A 20363-nucleotide genomic window follows, 5' to 3' on the forward strand; every position below is an offset into this window, starting at 1 on the left:
CTGCAATTACCAAAAAACCGCTGCAAATAACCGCCATCCCAGCCATCACAAAAAAATGTACTGCAAACAAAAAAAAGCGATCATATCCAAAAAAGTTGCCTCAACATCAGAAACACTGCAGACATTAAAAACGTCTAACGGAAGTGAATCTTGAAAACACCAGTGACGTCACGACTGATCGGAGATCAGTTTGCAGATTTATACACCAGAAGTGCATTGGTTTTTGCTATATTCACTGCTGCGACAAGGAGGAAAACAGGAGTACGAATCAGAAAACGGACGAGAGAGTGTGGTAAGTGAAAATATTAGTATTCATTGTTACTATGTGTACTTTTGATGTTATTCATTAGGCCAGGTAGCCTCAGGTTTATGTCGGTTTATTGTTAGCTTCGGCTAACGCTAGTATACAGAAAGATCACTATTCATTCTGCGTTCACGCCAAACGCGATTCACGGGGCAAATTTGCGTTTGCCGCCTGTCCTTTGCCGCGCGGCGAAGTCTCTGTTCAAAAATGTGTTTCTGTGCTTGATTATGCGGCCGCATATGCCGGGAGGAGCTTTCAGCAAACATTAGCTTTCAGCTTAAAAACATTAGCTGAAAGCTAAAAACATTAGCTGAAAGCTAATTACCCCTTAGCCCGACAGGCGCCAGTGGGTTATGGTAGCGGTCCCGAACCTTTTTTACATGAGTTTTACTAGTAGTTACTAGAATCCTTAATTTTGTTTGTATAATAATAATAATAATGTATAATAACAGCATAGGCATCAAATTAAGAGATTTTTTTATAGATTCAACATACTTTTTTAATTTCACAGTTTGCAGGCATGATGGGTTTGTTATCGGTGTATTCTCATTTAAATGTAATATTTGGCCAGAATGAAAATGAAATTTAGTAAATAAATACAATGTCTTTCTTGTGTTAAAAAAATCAACAAAAAACAAGAAATAATGGCAAAAATGTTAATGTAAAGTAAGTCTAAAGCAATATATACTTTTTTGTTTTTGCAGATCACAATGTATTGTCCTTTTTGTGGACACCAGCAGCATTCTAAGCCAATGTTTTGCTGTTCGTGTGGAAAGAACATTAAATTCCTTTGTGATGTTGATGATGACAAGCCTGGCACAAGTAAGTTTAAAGTTTCTTTCTTTCATAAAATTAGGCTTATATACTTTACACTCTGTATACTTTATGAGTATAGTTGAGCACACTGTGTTTCTCTGTCATTTCTTATTGACAATTGGACCTTTATTTGAAGGTGAAGCTACTGGAAAAAGTATGTTGGAGTCATTTCAGACTTTCCGGAGTCTGAAGGAGAAAGAAAGACGAGGATCTTTCAAAAATAAGAAAAGATCACTAAACGACAACCTTAAGCTTGTGAAGGTAACTCTTTTTGCTGATATAAACTAATAACTTGTTGACAGTCCATAGTGTCATGTATTTATAGTGTCACTGATCTAGTTAACGTTCAGTATTTCTATTTTTCCCTGTAGATTTCAGTAGGTCTTATGCGGCTACAAGATGGTGGACTGAAGGCTGTAAGAGGATCAGTGCTTCCCCTTTTGGTGCAACCAGAGGTGGATGCAACCGCATTGCAGAGAGCAGCTGAGCAAAAGCTGAAGGCCTTCCACAGAAATTTACCAAGTGGTCCTTACTCACTGCTCTACCCTGACTGTACAAAGATTTGTAATATACCGGGAACAGAAGTACCTTTCACTCTAAAAGAGTACAAGGAGGCATTGGGGAAGGCCTACCAAAGGATCACACTGTACATTTGTACAGCTGAAGATTTCTTTACCTCTTGTAAGTAATTGTGAAATAATTGCCAACCAAGAAGAGATTTTTAAAGTGATTTGTTTTTTTCAAGAAAAATTGTCTGTTGTTTTAAGTAGTCTAAATTCCTCTTATACTGTTCTTGTACTTCACAGCTCAGGAAACCAACCATGAATCTGACTCATCAGATTCAGAAGTGATCATCAGGAGTCCGAGGTCTAAAGAATTCAATACAGCTGATACATTAGTGAGTGGTACTTTTGTTGTTACTGTTGTCATAGTTTCAATTCTAACTTAAAGAGAAAATGCTTCTAAATCTTACATGGAAGCCATAATTTTGCGCTAAAACATACAAAAATATCATTTTTTGATTTTTGATTTGAAATGGTTTATTTCAAGCAATTAAGTAGAAATAATACACAACAGCAATATAAACATCAGTTATACATTCATACAGTAACTAATCAAACTTAGGATAATTAGACATATTAATAAATATTGCTTGATCTTATGGAAAGATGTTGCAGTGTCCTGGCCTACACATATTTTATGAACTTAAGAAAACAACTTTTTGGGAGAAATTATACTATGAGAATGATCATTCCTCCTGTCTTAAATCACTCGGAATAATAGAATCCAAAAAAATGTTCCAATTTGTTCAGCTCTAGATCTATTAATCAGATGTCAAGCACTCACTGATGTATATTAATATACAATTTCTTTTTCACTTCCAGCTATGGGAACCTGCAGATGGAGAGCCAGGCACTGATTCAACAGCTCCTGTAATTGTGGCTTCTAAAGACAGTCTATGGTTCACACTTTGCCTTGTCTGAAAAGACTGTCACACAATCAGTGTCTTCAACTACATAAAATTATGTGTCACACTGACCTACAGATCCATGTTTGTGTAAAGTAGAATAGTCTTTTCTTTCTAAATCTGTCCTATTTTAGCCACAACTTAAAACACTTAAACTTCTGTAACCTAACCTTGTTATATTTGTTATTCATATCTTACTTTCTAACTTACAGGAGGTCCCAGGAACGTCATCAGGCACAATGGAAACTACATGCTATAGGTATTAAATTTTACTTTTTTATAATTTCATGATTAAAACATCAACAAAATAAATTTGTGTTTCAATTTCTTAGTAAATATACTGAGCTTTATGCGCCCATTGTAATTGAGGATGAGGATGACTCAGACAGGGTTGAGTGCAACCATGACATTGAAGAAGATGAAGGGTAAGAAACTATGCACTAAATTCAACTGTGGTTATTATTTTTCCTTGTCTAAAATGTCTGCTATCCTGTATCATGTAATATACTCATGATTTATCTGATGACAGGATGGACAAACCATCTATATCTGAGATAACGGCAAACCTGGCCCTTGAGATCAACCATCGAGCTGTCAGCAGATTTAACATCTGTCGCTCTGACATCTGGAATGGAGCAGTCAGAGGATTTAAAAGGGCAACATTTTCAGAGAAAAAAGACATCTTAGTGAAATTCTCTGACAATGAAGGGACTCTTGAGGAAGGTATCGATACTGGTGGTCCCAAGAGAGAATTCCTCTCCCTTCTGATGAAGGAGCTGAAGAAACGGCCCATATTTGATGGACCCATGGAGAGCCGCTATCTGGTCTACAACTCAACAGGTTTTGTTTTGTACAATGTCTTAAAGGGAAAAACAAACACATTTCAGTCATGCAGTGTTTTTTAATATGGAAACTGATGCAATACTTTTAACTCTGAATTTTCTTGGACAGCTATCCTAGAGGATGAATACTATTTAGCAGGCAAGATGATTGCTGTGTCCATTGTACATGGCGGACCGGGTCCATATTTCCTCTCAAAGAACCTAATCAGTTACATCTCAGGGCAGGACAGTTTCAAGTCATCTGTAGGAGAGATAACAGATGAGGAGATAGGGAAAGTCCTAAAAGAGGTATGAGGATACTTGATAGAAGAGTGTGAAATTGTAAATATGAGTATAGAGCGTTATATCCACTTACACCATTCTTTCAAATGATCCATATGGCATCACCGTTTTTATAATTCTATTCATATTTGAAATGTAAAGTACTCTATTGTCTCTTCTTTTAGATTCAGAATTATGGAGTTATTTCAGTCTCAATAATCAGAAATGCACACAACCGGTTTTACAAATACACACGCTCCGATTCACAAATGTCATTTTATGCAAACGTGAAAAATAAATTCGGAAATACACACCCTGTGTTTCACAAACACACAGATTGTGTTTCACAAATGCACACTAAATGTTGTACAAATGCACAATAAGTGTTTCTCACAAATGTGCACACTGTTTTTCACATAAACATTTTAGGAATTCACAATAAATGTATCAGAAATGCACAGTAAGTGCTTCACAAACGTGACTTTTAGGTACACATGTGATGTGAACTCACAGATCATTCGAATTGCAGACTGTGCATTCAAAATCCCGTTCTCGTTTGTGAATCTCCCCGTGTGTGTGAGAGATTTTTCTACGGTGAATATTGAGACTCATCTGACGGAGCGGGTCAACTAATGTCACCATTAGCTAGTGAATCTGTCAATCAAACTCATCGGCAAAGCAGGCGGGTTCGCTTTTAGCCAATCGAATGGCCCCTTACACTCTTCACTCTCAACTGACGAGGGAGGGAGCTGTTCAGCACAGCAGTTGGGAGGACGCGGGCGGCAAACATGGCGGAGAGGTCTTCAGAACGGGAACAGTCTCAGCCCGTAAGTAATGCACTTATTTTATCATTCCGTCGTTGTACATCTTGTAATGTTATTGAATACTAAGTTGAAGCGGTCTCCTTAGCCAAGTGACATGTGTGAATGCTTTATGAACACTGCAGCCGAGTCGTTTGCAGAGTACCCCCACCGCAAATTAGCTTAGCTTAGCCTGTGCGGTCATATTTTTTATGAAAGCGGGGGAGGACTTATGATGGTTTTGTCAAGTTTTATACTTGGCATACCAGCTCTTCACACAACACGAGTAACTACAACCAACCAGGGGCCTCGAAACTAGCCGGCTTTCGACTCAAATTGTGTCTGCCTGCCCTGTGTGAGTGTGAGGGAAGTTTAAGCTAGCGCGTCGGTTCAAGCTAGATATACAGCCAATGTAGGTTCTTAACATGATTCATAAGGAGCCAAGGGGAAAACATGCCGGATTTACAGCAGCACAGAAAGTTTAATAAAAAGTATTGATTTAGAGACGGGGATTTGTTTAAACACTGATGCTATGCTAACTAGCTAGTAAGTTAGCTGTCCCGTGTGCTGCCTTTATGTAAACGCGATCCGGGTTAAAGTTAGACAGTCTTTTCACAACCCAGACTTTAAGACGGGGTGGATATGTGCAACAAAGTTAATTCATATGACATTCATGAAAACGGCATTTTTTGAATATAACAGACGTGAATCCACTGTTGAATGAAAGAAGCCTCGTTAAGTTTCTTTTTTTTTTTTTTTTTTTTTTTTTTTTTTTTTTTTTTTTTTTTTTTTTTTTTTACCTTGTCCTGTCCAACAGCTGGGCAAACAGATGAGAGCTGAGGGCCTCTTGTGTTGGACATATTTTACTTTAACAAGAGGGGTTATTAATCTTCAGACAAACCAAAGGTATGTCTGAATAAACCCCTTTTGTAATTGAGGCCAAACTTTATTAATTTCAAACATGTTTGAAGATCTTTGGTGTTGGACCGGACGGAAAAGGAAAGAGGGGAAGAAGAGAGAGGGACGTTAGAAAGAGGGGGGGAAGGAGGGTGATAGTAGGAGGGGAAGGGGGATAAGACCATGAAGCAGCATAGAGCAACAAGTTTACTGGTTGTTAATCACCATGGTAAGGCTCAAATGCAGTACAAAAAGGGCGGAGCCTGTCCACACACACACCCAAGTGTCAAACACACCTGCTAGTTGCAAAAATGTACATCTGTCGACATGTGCACAAAACAGATAGTGCTCACACGCATACTTATGCCTTAAAACCAACTAGTGTGAAACATTTCAGTCATTCAGTCACGCAAACCGCCAGTGCAAAGGTGAGCCAACACCCGTGCTCAGGTGAGTGCTCATGTTCTTCTAATATGGATGGTGGAATGTGTAAAGAAGGAAGGAGAGCGCCCAGCCATCCCCACCCCAAGACCCCCACCGCAGCAGCAGCGGCAGCCGGAATCCCCCCCACGCCACACGGAAACCGGCAGGGAACAACCGCCGCCCGGGCGACCAAGCCCGCCACCCAGGCCAGGGCCAGCAGGACCGCCGCAAGGCCCCCCAGAGCCAGAGAGCAGGGAGGCACAGAGGGAAAGAGAGGGCCGCCCCAGCCCAACCAGGAGAACAGCCCCCCCGCCGCGCCGGGAGAGCCCAACGCAGGGCCCCACCGGAGAGGGACGCCCACAGCCCCAGACGAGCACCCCACCACCACCCAGGAGTTCCGGGCATCCCCCCGCCCCAACCCCAGGTACGAGCCAGGACCCCCCAAGGGAGACCCGCCCCGCACTCCAGGCAGCCATCCGCCCGGCCCACGGTTGATCCAGGGAGGAGCAAGGCAGGGGCCCGCCGCCCCCGCCCAGGAGGGGGGAACCCCGGGGAAAAAAGAGGGCCCACAAGGGGTGTTGTAAATATGGCCCGACCAGGCTCGGCCACAGTTGGAAGTTAGGCGGGGCCCAGCGCTCAGGAGCAAGGACCAGAACCCACCCCCCAGGGACACCAACACCCCCGGCTCAGATGTAATGTGAACCCCCCCACCGCGCGGAGAGAGCACCGCCGGGCCCAGGAATCCGGCACCCCGGGGACACGGCCGCCGCTGCAAAGGGGCCCGTACCCCCCACCAGGGAAGAGGCAGGGGACAGATGGTCCTAGGTCCCACCTTCCTTGCAAAATGTGTGTGCGTATATGTGTGTTTAAGAGGGTGTGTGTGTGCATGTGTGTGTGTTTATGTTGGGATGTATATATTGAGGGGGGAGGGGTGTGTGTACTAAGGGGGGTGCAGTTAAAATTGGCGGGTAGGGCACTGAGGGGACATCTCCTGATTACTCACAGTGATGTCCCCTCACCCTCCCCACCAAGGGGCCCTAAATGTCTAAGGTGCGGTTAAAATTGGCGGGTAGGGTGCTAGGAGGACATCTGCTGCTTGCTGGCAGTGATGTCCAAGCACCCCCCCTACCAAGGGCCCTACATGTCTAAGGTGCAAATAAAACCGAAAGAGGGGGGGACCACTCCATACGGCAACCATAGGAGGGGGGGCCACTGCCTAGTAAACCCCCCCCCCCAAGCCTCGTTAAGTTTCTAACGTTAGAACCCGTATTCATTGTGATGACCAGCCCTATGAGATTGTGTCAGAGTGACAGCCACTAAATTCCCCGTATCTTTACTTCCAATGACAAAATGACAAGAATCCCAAACATTGTGTTTTTAGGCTGTTTTGTAGTCAATAAGTAGTCACAGAAAGGGCGGATGGGAGAAATCTGCTGTCAACAGTGATTTGAGTAGAAGTTACTGTAAGTATTACACACAGGCTTCCTGTGATCAGTGTCTTGTCTCTGATATTTTTTTAAAGCTGTTCTTTACTACAAGCTCAAGTTATCATAGCAAGAGTGTTTTAAAAAATTCCCCTTTCTAATATTTGAAAATTATGTAATTTAATCTCAGACAGCTAAATGATCCATCCATGTTTGTTGTGTTTTTATTTATTCTCTAGGAATTGCTGAAGCGTGACATCCTAAATACCTTTCTATTCTATTCTATTTCATATTTTATCATCCTATTGTATTACTGTTTTACCTGTCAATTGGGAATTTAGCATTTTTGCCCCTGTAAATATCTGTCAGTTGAAAGTATTTGTACTTGTATTCCATAGATCTTGTACCTGAGAAGATAGCAGAGAACAACTGTGCAGACACCCACTTGGCCTTCTTCAGTGACGCTGTGAACGTTTATGGCTTACCTCTGAGGTATTCATGTTTTTCATAAAGAAATCTTTTATTCACATATCAGGCAGTATAAGTACTTGGTTTTTTGTACAAAAATAAAATAACTTTTTTTAGACTCCTCTGAAAACAAAGCCAACTCTAAAACTTTCCCCTCGTGAATAACATTTTACCCCCCCTTAACAGTCTCTCTCACCTCATTTTTTTCCCCAGTGATACATGTAACCCACTCCTGCAATTTATCTAACCTAGAAATTCTACTTATTGGCATCATACATAAGAACATTACATTTTAAGTTGATGTGTACCGTATTGGCGATGCATTTGTAATTATGTGTTTGAGACTTGATTTTCATGGTATTGTCAGGGTGAGAGGAGATCACGGAGGAGAAAACGTGGGCATAGCCGAGTTAATGCTCACAGTACGTACAACTGACACAAACGGCTTCATTGTGGGAAAAGTGTACACACAATCAACGGTGAGTTGAACCTAGTTTTAGATGCTTTAATATATACATAAAAGTGAATGATGTATTAAAAATAAATCTGACAATATAATATTTCTTTTTGCTTTTTTCCAAATACAGGATTGAGCTCCTCTGGTGTGATGTCTTCATGACTGTTACTGGTTTATATTACAACATCCTGCACTCTCCTGAGGACCAAGACTTGCTCAATATCAGTAACATCACGTATTCTGCTGCCATTACATCTTCCTACCACGCATTCAGGCCAGTTTGGATGTCTTTAGTGACGCGTGGGACAGCCAATCAGGACGGAGCAAAGCATGACACCAAATCAGCTGTGGCATTTGGGCTTGACCCAGAACCCTGTTTCTGATCCCCGGGTAAGTGCTTTATTTCAGTGTTTTTCAACCTTTGTTCTCTTGTTCCACGGTCTGACACCGGACTCTGTGGAAATTTACACCGCTAAAGACGAGCTTTAGCTGGTATTTTTGTTATAACTGAGCGACTTTATCAGCAGAATTAAAAACAAGGAAGTGAAAACTTTAACCACTTCTCATTGGTCAGACTGATGACATGTGATTAAGCCTTCAAGAATGATTGGTGGAGACAGTTAAAGGGGCGGGACTTTTCCTTACAAGGTTATAGCTGCAGCTAAATCACGGTACTGTCAACCTTATCAAAATGTATTTTATAGAATTAAGTAAACACAAAGAAAAAGTCATTTTAAGATCTTTTATATTCCTAACTACTCAGTGTTTTATCAGTGCCTGTTTGGATTAACAAAGAGCTGATTTCCTGGAGATGGAAAATGATTTCAGATCAGTGAAGTAGGGCAATTCCCCACGGCACACTTGACCATCTCCCGCGGCACACACACTGGTTGAAAAACCCTGCTTTATTTAATCTCACTGTACTGGACAACTGATTTGTGTGCAGTTCGACTAAAGTGGAAAGTATCAAGAACAGTATGATGAAATCACAATGACTACAAGGAATTTTCATCAAAAATGAATGAAAAGTATTATTGTTGTGTGGTGCAAACTATTTCCCTAAATTGTTTGGTTTTTTAAATCAAGTAGGAAGAATAGCACATCTGCAAGTTCAAAATGCATCACAATGTTTGGCATTATGAGCCATCAGCTGTACTAATCTCACTACTTTGTTAAGAGTCACTTATTTGCAAATTAAAAACAGTTATGGAGATATGAGGTCTGCCTGCTAGAAACAATATAAGTCATTATTAGTGGGTCTCTGTTCCTACATAATCTAAAACATTAAAAAAAACAGTGCTGTTCATAAACAGTATCTTTTTTTTTTTTTTTTTTTGTCAGGGTATGCTGGTTCCAGAGATTGAATGGGAGGAGAGTGGATCCATGACTGAACCTCATCCTGGGATCAATGTCCTGGAATGGGACAGTCACCTTTTGGGTCCACAAATGTTGGAACTGCAAGACGACATCAATCCATTGTTTAATTCAGACCGTGTGGGAGTGGACCTACATCTTTACTGTCCCGTTTGTTTAGAACTTAATTTAGGCGACATAATTACATACAGAAGAAGAGAGACTGAGGGGAGTAAGACAGAGTTCAAATCAATACTGCTGTATTGTTCAAGGGACTTCATTGTATGTAAGGAAGTTATGAAAATTAGTTCCACTTTAAATAAAATTCAAATCAGTAGAGATCCCACATTTGCTTAAATTTTGATGTTTTAATCTGTCCATGTTTTCACTGAATTTTACTCTGCAATAAAGGGTGAATGTTTGCACTTTGTTGTTCTATGACCATCTTTTGTTGTGTAGTATTTAACCAGCTATAAAACCCAGAGAGATGAGGATCTTTTTTGCAAGGGTGACCTGGCCAAGAGGTGTATATGTATATGGTTACAATATAAAATCAATGACATTTGAGTTATTAAAAAAATAAAATTAAGGTCCATCAAAGTGACTTTGGGCTGAGCAGGGGAGGTGTATATTGGGCGTCTGTGATTGACAGTGAGATGAACTTGAGGTAATGTAGTCCCACTGCGTGGTACGGAGCAAAGTGATGCCAGTTTCTCCACAAAACCTTCTGTGGAAGTTAAAGATTTTTCTCCTCCACCTTCAGATGATCACGACCGAAGGGAACCGTGTCTGAGTGTTGAAATGACGCTAGCATGAAAGCTAAGAGAATAACGTACAAACAATCCCGAGTGAAACATTCATTTTAAATCTCATGACCAGTACAGAGTTCGATGGATTCAATGTCAACTGCATTCAACCACTGTTGCCTTGCTCCCAGGTCCACTGAAAAGTTGCACAAGCCAGTAATTTTTGACAACCCAAGGCAAATAAACCGACAAGCCATGCTAAGGCTAACACGCTAACGACCGACTGGTACAGAATCAAATATGGGCGGAGCTTTTGCCACCTGCAGAAAGCGTAGAGAAAGTGTAAGGGGCCATTCGATTGGCTAAAAGCGAACCCGCCTGCTTTGCCGATGAGTTTGATTGACAGATTCACTAGCCAATGGTGACATTAGTTGACCCGCTCCGTCAGATGAGTCTCAATATTCACCGTAGAAAAATCTCTCACACACACGGGGAGATTCACAAACGAGAACGGGATTTTGAATGCACAGTCTGCAATTCGAATGATCTGTGAGTTCACATCACATGTGTAACTAAAAATCACGTTTGTGAAGCACTTACTGTGTATTTCTGATACATTTATTGTGAATTTCTAAAATGTTTTTGTGAAAAACAGTGTGCACATTTGTGAGAAACACTTATTGTGCATTTGTAAAACATTTAGTGTGCATTTGTGAAACACAATCTGTGTGTTTGTGAAACACAGGGTGTGTATTTCCGAATTTATTTTTCACGTTTGCATAAAATGACATTTGTGAATCGGAGCGTGTGTATTTGTAAAACCGGTTGTGTGCATTTCTGATTATTGAGACTGAAATAACTCCATACAGAATGCACCTTCAGTGCAAATTCTGCAGGACTTGATTTTGCAGAACAGTGCCATGTTGCAGACTGCTGGTTGCTTCAGGCGTGTTGGGTCATGTGAGGAAAAAACACGGCTAGTAGAGGAGTATCTGAAGTGGTACATCATCCACAGAAACAGCACAGCAATCGAGAGGTAGGTTTTCAACATAAAAGATTTGTTGTCCCATTTTCTTGCTTGTTTACTTCCACATGATGCACTGTAACTTCATGTCCATATTATATTTATATTTCAGATTCAAGGCTGGACTTGAAACACTGCAGTTCCTGACAGCTTTGAAGGAACATCCAACAGTTTTGACTCCTGCTCTCTGTCACACTGAGGTGAAGCTGTCTGCTGAACAGGTAGAAAATCTGTTCCAGCCAGTACTCAGTCCACAAGGCAGCAACATGAGGACTCAGGAAGACAAAGCCAGGACTTACTGGGCAGACTATCTTCTTGATTGTGAAGGTAACGGAATTTTGTTTTTATACAAATTATTTAAATGTTTCGGTGCCTATATTAAGCTCTTCTAACCCTTGCAGAGTAAACCATCTCCATATATATGATTATGTATTACCTTTAGCACATTGATGAGCTTGCAAGAATGAGGATGACTTGATTTCTGAGACTCACACTTACTCTCTGTGTGGGTGTCGCACAATTTATGACATAATCCTGGAGTTGGCCTAGTCAGGGTGCCTGCATTTCCCCCACGAAAACTAACATCCAAACTTTTGCAAAGATGGATGTGCATATTATTCATAGTAAAGGAAAGAATGTAATCGAGCAAAGAGTAGGTTTTTAGAAAATTTCTTAGAAATGCGTGAGTGGTTAACATACCACTTTGGGTTGTTTTTCGTAAATAAAGTTATTATAAATACACTCAAAAGCCCTTTGTCACTTTCTTTCCTATGCTCTGATTTTAGAAGATAACAGCGCTGTGACCTTGGAGGAGGTGTTAATGTTTGCTGCAGGTGTGCCCTGTGTGCCTCCTGCTGGTATGAGTCCTCTGCCACGCCTTCACTTCATGTCTCCCTCAACATCCAAATTCCCAATGGCGAATACCTGTGCCAACATTTTAAAGATTCCTCTTTTGGACTCCTATACTGCCTTTAAAGCCAACATGGACTTCGGAATAAAGAATTCCCCTGGCTTTGGGTGCTTTTAGAGCAATGCATTTGTTGTAAAAGCTATTGTTGCCACACCTGTTTAGTTTTGTTTCATGGAACAATGTTATATTTCTCTTGCACTTTATAAAACACAAGTTGCACTGAAAAAATTGCATTTTTATTTATTGCATTTTTATGTTTTGTACGCTTGTTTGTATAATAAAGATACTGTACTACTGTTTTTCAGACACAGAAAACTTTATTTGACAAATGGAATGACAGAGAAATAACGACATAGCCAATACTATGCATTAAAAGGTTGTATTTGTTTAGTTCTGGGTGCCCAAATCCAGTTCTCGACAGTCTGCCTCCTGCTGGTTTTCAAGAAATCCTGCCTTAAGTTTTACAGACCAGCCATGGTTTTTAGGGTGATGTAGTTCTCTACAGCTGATTCCCACTGCACAGGAGCTCTTAGACCACTCTCTTGTTGCAGTTCTCCAAATAGAGTTTCATGCTCATCCCCACCTGGAGTTGCTGGCACTGGCATGATGCTGGTGATGTGGTTTAAGGTTTGGGCAGATGCTGGGAAACCACAATTGCTTCCATCAAATCTACAAGCAAATACAGAGAAGTGTTAATACTGAGCAACACATCAAAAAAGTTGAGCCTTTCTGTTATATTTTTTGTTTTGTTTTATGGTCATTCTAATTATCTTCACAGAACAAGAATGCAGAGACACGCATTGATCTTAGGCCGAACTAAGTATCAAATATTTGAGAAAGTACTACAAAACTGGAAAAGTGTATTTTAAAGTTTACGTTTTATAATCAAAATTATTAAAACCATGAGTCCCAGCATCTGGGGAAGGTGGTGGAGAAAGATACTCAACCTAAAATAACCTATAATACTTAAATTAAAACAAGTGACTTCAGGAGTTGAAATCCTTACAAAGGACCTAATTATACCACAATCCCCACCCCCAATACACCTGACAATGTTTTGTTCTTATCAGTAAATAGGAACAAAGACCAAAATACTATAAAGAAAACTGTTAATTCTCACCTTTGAGGTACATAATACATTGCCTCAGGTTTACCAGATGGGCACCGGGATTGGCGAACAGGACGAATGGTGTGCGTGTTCCAATAATGCTTGTATTCATCCAGTTCTTTCTGCAGAACTCCCAGGAAGCAGTATCGCACCAAATTTGTATGTGCAGGGCTGCCATTGAAGAGATGTCGCTCCCTCAAGTCACTGAGAAGATCCATCCAAAATTGGCTCCTGCATAGAGAAAAATATTTGTTACACATATGAAGGTGAATACGTAGAATTATGCTTTAATTGAATGTAGTATAAGAACTTGGCAGAATAATAATTAAATATAATTCAATTATAATAAAGAATTTTGATAACAGAAAAACATGATGTGGATGCATTTGGAGAATGCATATTTATTAGCCTACATGCATACAGCAAATACAATCATCAAATAAAACAAATAAATTGAAAGCAAGAAAAACCTTTGTTTCCGGAAGTAGGACCACCAGCTTTCAATCCGCTGGTTTGATGTTGAAGTTCCATACATGTGGCTTTTAGCACCTGCGAACTCATCTGTATGCTCTGATCTCAGGGTACAGTGAAGGGCGGCCATTGTGCCATTTTCAGTGCCACAATCTGTGCGGAGCCGCTTTGGAAAAACTCCATGCTCAACTATACAGTTGACATAGTATTGAGCAATTACTGAAGGGTCGTTGTTGGTCTTTCCGCAATTCAGCCACATAATTTTTCTGGAGAAGCCATCAATGCAGCCATTTATTGCAATTCCAAAAGGTTTTAATTTATCATACCCATCAACGTGCCAGGTTTCGTTTGGTCCCATTGAATGATATGCCCTTCGAACAAATCTACGTCTGCTGCGATTCTCTGTTCCACATGGATCCAGCTCTGCCATGAGGTGCATCACATCATCTCGTCTGACGACAAAAGAGTGTTTTTGTTTCAAAATCTGCCACATCGCTCTATATCCTAAAAGATGGCCTGATCCCTTTAGCTCCTCAGAAATAACTGTCCTCAGAGTAGCAATTGGAGTGTAGTTCAGTCTTCTGGTCAGGCCTGCATCTTTTAATCTTCGTTCTAGATTGCGAAGACTGACTGATATGTTGTGTTTTGATTTCAGTAAGTCAACTATTATTTCATAACTATGGCCCTCTGTGAAATATTTTTGGATAAGTCCATCCAGTGAAGTAGCTTCATGACCTGAGGGTTTAAAAGGAGGATACTATATTAGAGGCTTCGAAATGACTAATCTAGGGAGTTGCTAATTATTTTTTGTTACATTATAATTCAAAGATGTAAAGTAAAAGGGATGCATATTCATATGATTCATATGATTAACAGTCTGAAAAAAAGTACCTTCATCTTGAAGACTCAATAGGAACCTGACATTTCTGTAGCATGAGCTACAGTATACCAGGATGCATGGAAGGTTCACCCCACAGAAAGGACAAAACATGACCTGTTAAATGATAAAGCAGAGAAAGTAAAGTTTAAAATTCACTCAGGTACTTTCTCAAAAATCCCTCTGTTTAAATACATATTCATATAATAAAATGCACACTATATAAACCCAACCTATTCATTAAACACTATCATATTTGGCTAAAAACAAATAAGAAGAAATTCGCATCAACAAAAATATTTCACTTACCGGTAACCTCCCTCCCCATTAAAAAAAATATTTACAGACAAATTCCACAACACCTGCGTCTTCCATGCGTTGTAAATGAGATAAACAAACACGCTCCATGAAGGGATCAGGCGAAAAACATTAGCTGAAAGCTAAAAACATTAGCTGAAAGGCAGCAGCTCTCCGTCTGCCAGTCAGCGAGTAGCATGGGGGCTGGCGGCACTGGTGGAGCTCGCTCGTTCGCCAATGAACCCTGAATGGAGACGTGATTACTGATGTTTTTGTAGAACTTTTAATAATAAATTAATCTGATCTCTCAACACAACCTGCGTCTTCCATGCGTTGTGTGAGATAAATAGACACTGCCTAATGAAAGGATCAGGCTAAAAACATTAGCTTATAGCTAATGCATATGCGGCCGCATAATCAAGCACAGAAACACATTTTTGAACAGAGACTTCGCCGCGCGGCAAAGGACAGGCGGCAAACGCAAATTTGCCCCGTGAATCGCGTTTGGCGTGAACGCAGAATGAATAGTGATCTTTCTGTATACTAGCGTTAGCCGAAGCTAACAATAAACCGACATAAACCTGAGGCTACCTGGCCTAATGAATAACATCAAAAGTACACATAGTAACAATGAATACTAATATTTTCACTTACCACACTCTCTCGTCCGTTTTCTGATTCGTACTCCTGTTTTCCTCCTTGTCGCAGCAGTGAATATAGCAAAAACCAATGCACTTCTGGTGTATAAATCTGCAAACTGATCTCCGATCAGTCGTGACGTCACTGGTGTTTTCAAGATTCACTTCCGTTAGACGTTTTTAATGTCTGCAGTGTTTCTGATGTTGAGGCAACTTTTTTGGATATGATCGCTTTTTTTTGTTTGCAGTACATTTTTTTGTGATGGCTGGGATGGCGGTTATTTGCAGCGGTTTTTTGGTAATTGCAGGTAATTTTTTGTTTTTGCAGTTGTATTTTTTTATGTTTGCTGTAACTTTTTTTTTTTGCAGCACTTCTTTTGTTGTTGCTGCAATGGCGGTTCTCGGCCACCGTAGAAATTCGGTCCTGAGAGAAATTCTCTGTTGGTTCTGATCACACTCTGTGACTAACGTAATGAATAAAAAAACTTTAAAAAATGGGGGAATTCAAATAAAAAAAGTTGAATTATCATGAGATTAAAAATATATGGAAAGAGGTTCATCCAGGTTCAACTACATTCTTGATAAAATGGGATAAAAACTAGGATTTTAAGGGGAATGTACTGAATTAGTTCAAAGGTTACAAATTAAAAACAGAATTAAAAACTAGAAAAAAAAACAAAAAAATGGTGAAGAATTAATTTGTGCAAAACTGTGCTTAAATGAAGCAACGAAAAATAAAGAATGGCATTCAGAAAGGTAAAACTAGAGATAAATCAGATGTGAGACTCAGACCCCTGCAACTGCAGGCTGCAGCAGGCTGCAGACCGAGCAGGAGCAGGATGAAAGGGGGGAGAGCAGAAACCAGCTGATTTCTCACCTCCTCCCTACCAGGGGACGAATGCTCCTCTGTTGACGGGTTTTTACCCACCAGTGACTGATTTAAATAAACCAGAAAAAGGAAAAATAATGTTAGGAGGAAAAGGGAAAAACTTGAATGGAGAAAAAACTATGGGTGTTGGTTTGGAAGAAGCTGGAGAGTCATCTAAAGTTGCATAGACATTTCCAATCATTGAAGTGCCCAATCCCAGAGCTGGAGAAGATGGCCAGAGGCCTACACTTCTTTTGTTTAGCACCTGGACATTAGAGGATGTTAGGAAGGCAGTGAGGGGAGTTATCTCTCACGGGCAAATGATGGAAGTTCAGAGAGCTTATCATCTGAATGGCATTAAATGTCAGCAAGCATGTATGACTGCTATGAAAGCAGACTGGGCAAAAGTAAAGGAATCCTATGGATGATGATGATCCACCCAGACCTCTTCCGCATAACAGTCTAAGAGTTGATTCAAAGTCTTACACTTTTAGGACAAAGAATTAGAGAAGCCTTTCCAATGAGACCTGATTTTGGAAAGATTGGTCAAACTAAGCAAAAAGATGGAGAATTAGTGTTTGATTTTAGAGTCAGATTTGAAGAAGTTTTTAAAGCTAATTGTGGACTCAGAGATAAGTTTATGAATTTTGCTGTTCATGCAGAAAAAAATTGATGGTGAATAGAAAGAAATTTAGGAATCAAAGTGTAGATACATTTTGGCAGGAGGAAAGTAGTGATGTGTTTTTTGGAAGGAATGTGAACAGAGGAAGAAATTGTGGTCGTGGAAAAGGAAATTTTAAAGAAAATTTTTGAAGAAGGTCTAGAGGAAGTAGCAACAGAGGGTCAGAGCAGGTTGATGAGGGATGTTGGATTTGTGGACAGAGAGATCATTGGCTGAGAGATTGTCCTGAAAGGAAGAAATCAGATTGATTAGATGGTAAAAGAAATGACAAGATAAAAGATGAATCAGAACCAGAAATTCAACCAATTTGTGATGAATTTTTAGATCTCACTGAAAGGGAAATAGTTTTTGTTGATGGGTCAGCAAAGAAAGATGAAACAGGCAGAAACAAAGTGGGTTTTGCTGTTGTAACTGAAGATAAGGTTCTGAAGGCAGGACCCCTGTGTGGAAATTCCTCAGCACAATCAGCAGAGTTGACAGCCTTAACTGAAGCATGCAAACTGTTTAAAGATAAGCCAGTTACGATCTATACTGATAGCCAATATGCGTTTGCTACAGTGCATTTATTTTGTCAACAGTGGAAGAACTCAGGGTTAAGACATCAACAGGAAAACCAGTAACGCATGTTGAATGAAAGAATTATTGAAAGAATTATTGACTGCTGTAATGTTACCATCTAAAGTAGCAATATGTAAATGGGAGACACACACACGAAGAACAGATCATAATTCTAAAGGTAATTCCTTTGCAGATGTAACAGCAAAGCAAGCTGCAACAAAAGATGTAGAAATATGCACAAATGAGAATGTGACTGCAGATGCAACCGCTGATGTTTTAACAGAAATGCCACCCAGTGCACCGAAACAAGAAAAAGATTTATGGTTGAAAAAGGGAGCAAAGTTAGAACAAAGTCTTTATGTCAGCACAGAAGGTAAACCTATTTTACCAAAATCCATGTACAAATGGGCAGCAATTTTGAGTCATGGGCTTTGCCATGATTCAACAGGGGGGAGGATGAATTTATTAGAGAAATATTATACAACTTATGGATTTATTCTCTATTCAAAAAACTTTTTGTAAACAATGTGTTACATGTATGCATCATAATCCCCAAGGCAATGTTAAATTTAAGAGAGGAAGATTTTCTGAACCACCTTTTCCTTTCCATACAATCCTTATGGATTTTATTAAATTAAATAAAAGCAAAAAAAAATTGAAATATTGTTTAGTGATTATTGATGCATTTTCCAAATGGGTTGAAATTTTTCCATGTGCAACACAAGATGCTATTACAGTAGCTAAAGGTATTTGTAAAAGAATAATCCCAACTTTTGGCATACCACAAGTGATAAGAAGTGATAATGGTACACATTTTGTAAATCAAGTGATAGACAAAATGGCTCAACATCTTTGGATTGATTTAAAGAGACATTGTAGTTATCACCCACAGAGTGCAGGATTAGTTGAGAGAACTAATGGCACTATCAAATCAAAGTTAAAGAAATGCATGGAAGAGACAAACAGACAGTAGCCTGACTGCATAGACTTAGTTCAGCTAAGTATGCGTATCACACGCACAGCAGGTCAACCTTTAACGCCTTTTGAAATGTTGTATGGACGTTCTTATAGGTTACCAGACATTGATCCTACACAGCAACATTCTCCAGATGATGATGCAAATTTAGTGGATTATTTGAGAAAAATGTTTACCACTAAAGATGTGCAAAGGACAAATCAAGTGCCAGATTCCTTCTTATCTCCACAGGACACTTCACCAGTGCAGGTTGGTGACTGGGTGTTTGTGGAGGCCATAAAAAGGAAGTGTTGGTCCAGCCCACGGGGGGAAGGGCCATTCCAAGTCCTGCTGACTACACCAACAGCTGTAAAGATTGCTGAAAGGACGTTTTGGATCCACCTGTCACACTGCAAGAAAAAGCATCTGGGTGAGGCTAATTCCAACTGCTAGGTGGGGAAGTCTGACTACAAAGGGAGGCAGCCGTATAGAAGCTGCTTGTCTCAACGTCAGCGAAGCCGAGCGATCCACCTAGTCTTAGGGAAGAAAGCACACCAGAACTCTTTTGCACTACACGGATCCTACACTGTTAGAGGACTTGAGGAGGTGATGTGCTAGTAACCTCTCCCTCCCGAAGATAGGTACATATCCACCATGGCGTGTCCAACCGGGCTAAGAGACAGTTTATTTTGTTTAATGTTCCTGCTACTGTCAGCAGGAGCCACCACAAGGATTTGGTTCTTTTGGAATCATTATCCACCTGCAAGAAGAACCACCAACAAGGAAAAGAAACATTTCTCGACGATGGCTGAGCATTGATGAACATGATGTTTTGAATAGTCCAAAAATGAACATAACTCACCTGTATATGACAAATTCTTGGTATAGGTATGTTATGTTACTGGCTAAAGAAAAGAATAGATCGGATTGCTATGTTTGTTCTGTAATTGAAGCTTCATCCCTACATCCTAATTTGCAGGCAAAGCAATTTTCTGAGTGGAAGAGCGACTGTGTTATTGAATATAGTACCAGAGGGTATATTAGTACTGGAGCCGTCACCATTTCAAATGGAACTCTTGTAAGACCGAGTTGTAAGAGTTTGTATCAGTTTAAAAAACTGAAATTGACAAAATCATTAGCTCCATATGTTAGTGTGGAACCAGGAACTGTGTTTCCATATTGCGTAACTAAAAATGGCACAGAGTTTTTAGGAACTTTGCCGATAAAGATGTGTCATGAACTTCTTGTTCCCTTCACAGTCCAGATAATCAATGACAGAGTTTCCCATGGTTATGCTGTTCCCTGCCCCAGAGGATGTTGTGTTGGATCTAATCCAGATTTAATTCCAGGTAACAATGGTACTTATGTGGTTCATCAAATGTTTTGGTTATGTGGGCAGGCCCTCTACCTCAGTCTGCCTAGAGACTGGAGTGGGATTTGTGTTTCTGTAAAGGTCACAGGTCACACTTTCATAGTTTCTGCAGTCCATGAGCCTCACCTGAGCCACAGACGTAACCTTATTGATGTCAAGCCACATGATTCCATTTGGGGATCACATGTTCCTGAAGACCATAAACACTGGAATACTGGGGAAAAGGTAACTATGGCATTGTTTCCCTAGGTTGGAAATGCTAAAAACACTTTCAGAATTGAGACCATTGATTATAGATTAGGTTTATTTTTGAACGCTACAATTAAAGCATTTAAAGGCTATAG

At 40.1% G+C, this 20363-nt stretch overlaps 3 protein-coding genes and 3 long non-coding RNA genes across 8 annotated transcripts in view; 5 read left to right on the plus strand and 1 right to left on the minus strand.

Annotated features, from left to right (window-relative positions):
• tgm2l (transglutaminase 2, like) overlaps positions 1-20363 on the plus strand; it is a 109220-nt gene that overhangs the window by 22031 nt on the left and 66826 nt on the right. The window lies entirely within an intron of this gene.
• Positions 167-3873, plus strand: LOC101157448 (G2/M phase-specific E3 ubiquitin-protein ligase-like). 3 transcript variants are annotated; one of them, XM_023955995.2, is made up of 10 exons: positions 167-292; positions 1009-1126; positions 1257-1381; positions 1492-1801; positions 1927-2018; positions 2506-2553; positions 2801-2847; positions 2921-3013; positions 3118-3428; positions 3540-3873. In XM_023955995.2, the coding sequence occupies exons 2-10, from the start codon at positions 1015-1017 to the stop codon at positions 3722-3724; spliced, it is 1323 nt and encodes a 440-aa protein (XP_023811763.1). In that variant the 5' UTR covers positions 167-292; positions 1009-1014; the 3' UTR covers positions 3725-3873. The 3 variants fall into 3 exon arrangements, with proteins under 3 accessions (XP_023811763.1, XP_023811764.1, XP_078805076.1); XM_023955996.2 differs by having other exon boundaries at positions 1263-1381; XM_078948950.1 differs by lacking the exon at positions 1257-1381 and having other exon boundaries at positions 1681-1801.
• On the plus strand, positions 4344-9938 carry LOC144992483 (uncharacterized). Its single transcript, XM_078948955.1, has 5 exons — positions 4344-4518; positions 7634-7727; positions 8071-8182; positions 8291-8550; positions 9502-9938. The coding sequence occupies exons 1-4, from the start codon at positions 4398-4400 to the stop codon at positions 8294-8296; spliced, it is 333 nt and encodes a 110-aa protein (XP_078805081.1). The 5' UTR covers positions 4344-4397; the 3' UTR covers positions 8297-8550; positions 9502-9938.
• Positions 11144-12508, plus strand: LOC101174319 (uncharacterized). Its single transcript, XR_013656463.1, has 3 exons — positions 11144-11295; positions 11396-11610; positions 12069-12508. It is a non-coding gene; the product is annotated as an uncharacterized LOC101174319 (long non-coding RNA).
• LOC111947546 (uncharacterized) lies at positions 12491-15740 on the minus strand. Its single transcript, XR_013656461.1, has 5 exons — positions 15601-15740; positions 14664-14766; positions 13772-14507; positions 13314-13532; positions 12491-12862 (listed from the first exon to the last, which is right to left on the minus strand). It is a non-coding gene; the product is annotated as an uncharacterized LOC111947546 (long non-coding RNA).
• Positions 19173-19439, plus strand: LOC111947547 (uncharacterized). Its single transcript, XR_002873422.2, has 2 exons — positions 19173-19288; positions 19366-19439. It is a non-coding gene; the product is annotated as an uncharacterized LOC111947547 (long non-coding RNA).

This window comes from Oryzias latipes, chromosome 6, assembly GCF_053564925.1.
Source record: "Oryzias latipes strain Hd-rR chromosome 6, Olatipes_Hd-rR_3.1".
NCBI classification, from domain to species: Eukaryota; Metazoa; Chordata; class Actinopteri; order Beloniformes; family Adrianichthyidae; genus Oryzias; species Oryzias latipes.

Excerpts from the sequence above, each read along its gene's own strand:
- LOC144992483 (XM_078948955.1), top strand. The coding sequence starts at position 4,398 with ATGGCCCCTTACACTCTTCACTCTCAACTGACGAGGGAGGGAGCTGTT. Across the intron at positions 4,519-7,633 it reads AACGGGAACAGTCTCAGCCC|ATCTTGTACCTGAGAAGATA; the intron begins GTAAGTAATGCA and ends TGTATTCCATAG. Across the intron at positions 7,728-8,070 it reads GTTTATGGCTTACCTCTGAG|GGTGAGAGGAGATCACGGAG; the intron begins GTATTCATGTTT and ends TGGTATTGTCAG.
- LOC101157448 (XM_023955995.2), top strand. The coding sequence starts at position 1,015 with ATGTATTGTCCTTTTTGTGGACACCAGCAGCATTCTAAGCCAATGTTT. Across the intron at positions 1,382-1,491 it reads ACAACCTTAAGCTTGTGAAG|ATTTCAGTAGGTCTTATGCG; the intron begins GTAACTCTTTTT and ends TTTTCCCTGTAG. Across the intron at positions 2,848-2,920 it reads ATGGAAACTACATGCTATAG|TAAATATACTGAGCTTTATG; the intron begins GTATTAAATTTT and ends TCAATTTCTTAG.